The sequence below is a fragment of the Aplysia californica genome, unplaced genomic scaffold (assembly GCF_000002075.1).
Source record: "Aplysia californica isolate F4 #8 unplaced genomic scaffold, AplCal3.0 scaffold00243, whole genome shotgun sequence".
Classification (NCBI taxonomy): Eukaryota; Metazoa; Mollusca; class Gastropoda; order Aplysiida; family Aplysiidae; genus Aplysia; species Aplysia californica.
In genome coordinates, this window is record NW_004797513.1 from 254,807 (window position 1) to 258,473 (window position 3,667).

The following is a 3,667-nucleotide window of genomic DNA, read 5'->3' on the forward strand; positions in this document are numbered from 1 at the left end:
CTCGCTCTCTCTCTCTCTCTCCCTCCCTCCCTCCCTCCCTCCCTTTCTCTCTTTTTTCTCTCTCCCTCCCTTCCCCTTCTCTCTCTCGCTATCTTCCATACCTCCTTCCCCCCTCTCACTGGTAGTCTTTTAACCACGACTTCTCCCAATAACTTCCCCCCACTGACTTGACCTCGGTGTGGGAATTCCCCGTGACCGATCTGTCAGCTTAAACCTGGGCGCGAAACTGACCATTAACCGTTTCTCTGGCTGGTTAAACACGCAGGACTTTGTGTCAACGCGCCCGGCGGGCGATGGCTTTGACGGCTGGGAGCTATTAGGCTAAATATTGACACTGGGTCTCTATAAGTGGAATTGAGAAAGAGCCCAGAGGGCGTTCACGGCGGCTCAATCTGGCCTGCCTTCCCGGGGACAAGGGACACTAGGAGTAGAAGATACAGAACTGAAGGCACTTTTGTGGATATTAGAAAAGACAGACAAAAGGAAAAACATACAGACAGGCAAAGAAAGACAGAAGGAAATACAGACAGACCAGGAAAAACGACAGGCATGTGGGAAAAATCATACAGACACAAGGAAAGAAAGACAGAAAGAAGGAACGACTAAACGTATGTGTGGATGTAGGGCCTATTAAGAATCCGTTCCGTGGCCTAGCGTCTACGGGTGGGACGCAAAAATCACGCATTGACGCTACGCACAGCACTTATGCCCCCCCCCCCCAATCACACACACACATACGTACACACGCACTAATGATGACCCCTGATACAAAAAATATTACATAAATCCATGGCCAGAGCATTAAAGAGGTAGCCAGCAATGAACAGTCAAGGAGACGTTAAAACAAAAAAGTATGTGAACAGATACAATTGCTCTCTCTCTCTCTCTCTCTCTCTCTCTCTCCCTCTCTCTCTCTCTCGCATGTACACTCATGTATATGCACATACGCGCGTGCGGTCACACACACACACACACACACACACACACACAAATCTTGGAAACAAAAGAAAGGCAAACTGAGAATGCCAGCAAGCCTTCCTACCACTTTAAATGAGAACGGTATTTCAGAAGAAAAACTGAATAACAGAAAAGTGCTTCATGTTTTTTTACTCTCAGCTAGTTATATCAAATTTTTAGTTTCTAAAAGAACAAGTATGATGTAAATCAAAGAGCAAACAGAAAACGGCTCATTATAAAATGGTACTGGAGACTGTGTGCTTTGAAATCGCAAGCAGGAGACCTGAGTTTGATTCCTGAGTGAGGAGAAATTTCTATAGAGTATCAGAGGCCTTTCTGATAAGAAGTTGTATACCTCTGAGCCTGGGTTGGATCGGAAGCCTGCTTCTTAAATGATCTAAATTGTGTTGGTGGTGGTTTAAAAACACCTACATTTAAAAACAAATCAATAAAAGCCAAAATGGTGCTTGTTTTGCCTTGGAGAAACCTCCAACAACAGTTGATACTTTTCATTTTTGTTTGTCAAAAAGCTGACTGAGATAATACACTGGTTTTTAAAGAATCGCTCGAACCAGCAAAAAGTGACTACAGCAACGTTACAAATGCTTCAAAATCTTTTTTGATCTTTGACAATCTTTTTTTTTTTTTAATCTTCTGCTCATCATTTCATGAAACAAAATTTCCAAAAACACAATCTACAGACCTGAGCATCATCTTTGAAAGCGTCAGCAGATTTTGTAATGGCAGTCATGTCTTCCTCTTTATCCTTGACATCTTCCAAGAACTCCTAAAGGCGAAGGAAACAATGCAATATGTCAGGTAAAACCACCACAAAATCAAACTTGGAGATAAAAAGATGACTGAGCTGACACTGTTACTACCATAGAGCCTATTTGTTCAGCTTGAATAAGGTGAAAGCAGAAAGAATTACATAAGCTCACATACTCTATTATGAACATCATCGGAATAACCACAGATGAAAGAAAAAGTTTTGAGAAAATAAAAATACCGTAGATACAAAGAACATCAAAGTCACTGATAAAAGTGCTACCATTGCATAATAATCAGGGAAAGCTCTGTGAGAAACCATACATTTCTTATAATGTTAAAAACTTTTATCATTAATACTTTCTTTAAGGAAGGAACTTACAATATTTATACTAATCGTCTTTCTAGGTACATTACTTCAATTTTTAAAAATTCGATCTAAATAGCTTTGTAGGCACAAAAATAAATTCTCAGTTGGAATTTATTTACTGATATTATTTAGCTACACAAACTGAAACCTGATGAACATTACATAACACGACTGAAAATGTACGACGGCGACTGATCCCATGTCTGATTATGTACTTAATATTTGACCTTTTTTCTGAGGTTACTACATGTAAGAAATCACAAACAGTCTGAAGCACATCCCTTTCTTTAGATGATATAAAATTGTGTCCAAACAAAAGAAAGCAAACAATGTTATACAAAACAACAAAAATAAGAAAAATAACTTAAAATATTCTCTCCAATTTAATTTCTGTCAACAACTTCCACTTGAAACCACTGACGGACAGTTTTCTTTTTAAAATTTTTTAATAAAGCTTTTTCAAACTGATATACTGTACCTTGAAGGCCTCATACTGAGACTCAATGTCCACTCGGTCAGCTTGCATGTCTTGAGTCTTCTCTATGGCAGCGTCCAGCCACTGGTCTAGCTCCTCCAGGTGGTAGTAAATCTCCTCCAAGTTGTCTCCCATTCTGCTCAACTTGCTCACACGTGTGTCGGACTCTGAGTTGACCTATGACCAGAATAATACCATACAGAATAAGACCATAAATCAAGAGGGAGAAGGAGAAAGAGAAGGAGAAAGAGAAGGTGAGGGAAAAGGAGAGGAAAAAGGAGAGAGAGAAGGAAAGGGAGAGGATCAATGGAACTATTTCCATGTAATTCCACAAACAACTATAGAGTGTAAGCAGAGAGGCGCTGGATGGTGTTTATTTCATAAACCAGAAGATCTCCACCAGCATTTAAAAAAGGCCTTAATATCAAATACTCATCACTCTTTGCTAAAAATAACCAAACTTCTCTTTCCCCATCCAATAAGGATAGTGCAGACATACTGCCAGTTGTACATATTCCAATATCACAAGTCAGAGGAAAATTTTCAGCTCAATTTAATTCTTGATGTCTTTAACCTTAATTATGATTAATAACGAAAGTGGAGTTAGCAAAAAGAAAAAAAGTAATTCTCTTCACTCAGAAAGAAATTGCGGTCATAAAGGGATGGAGGATGGAAAAAAAAAAGGAAGCTTACCATGTCAAAGCGGACTTTGAGGTCCGTGGCACTGAACTTGAGCTTCTGGAACTGCTGAGACGTCTCGTCTTTGACCTGACCTTGCTCCTGGCTCTTGACGTTGTTCTGTACCAACTGCTCTGCCTGGCTGATCACAGACTTCAGCTCTGGCTCTTTCCTGTTGATCTCTTGTTTCAGACCCTGGAATATGAATGCACATAAAGATATAAATTCATTTATTTCATTATCAATATGAGCTAGTTAGTCATTATTAGGTGTGAAAGAACATTATTTTGTAAGTTTATCATGATTTTTCATGTGCGTGTGTCTGAAAGGGTGTGTATGAGTGTGTATGCAGGTGTGTGTGTGTGTGTGTGTGTGTGTGTGTGTGTGTGTGTGTGTGAGTGTGAGTGTGTGTGTGTGTG

General features: G+C 39.8%; 1 protein-coding gene across 1 annotated transcript in view; it reads right to left on the reverse strand.

Moving 5' to 3' along the window:
* Positions 1–3,667, reverse strand: part of LOC101856188 (microtubule-actin cross-linking factor 1) — a gene marked incomplete in the record, with an annotated part of 184,436 nt that overhangs the window by 97,541 nt on the left and 83,228 nt on the right. The window contains 3 exon segments of the mRNA XM_005100294.3: positions 1,661–1,744; positions 2,574–2,747; positions 3,264–3,443. Of these exon segments, the coding sequence (XP_005100351.2) occupies positions 1,661–1,744; positions 2,574–2,747; positions 3,264–3,443 (438 nt within the window).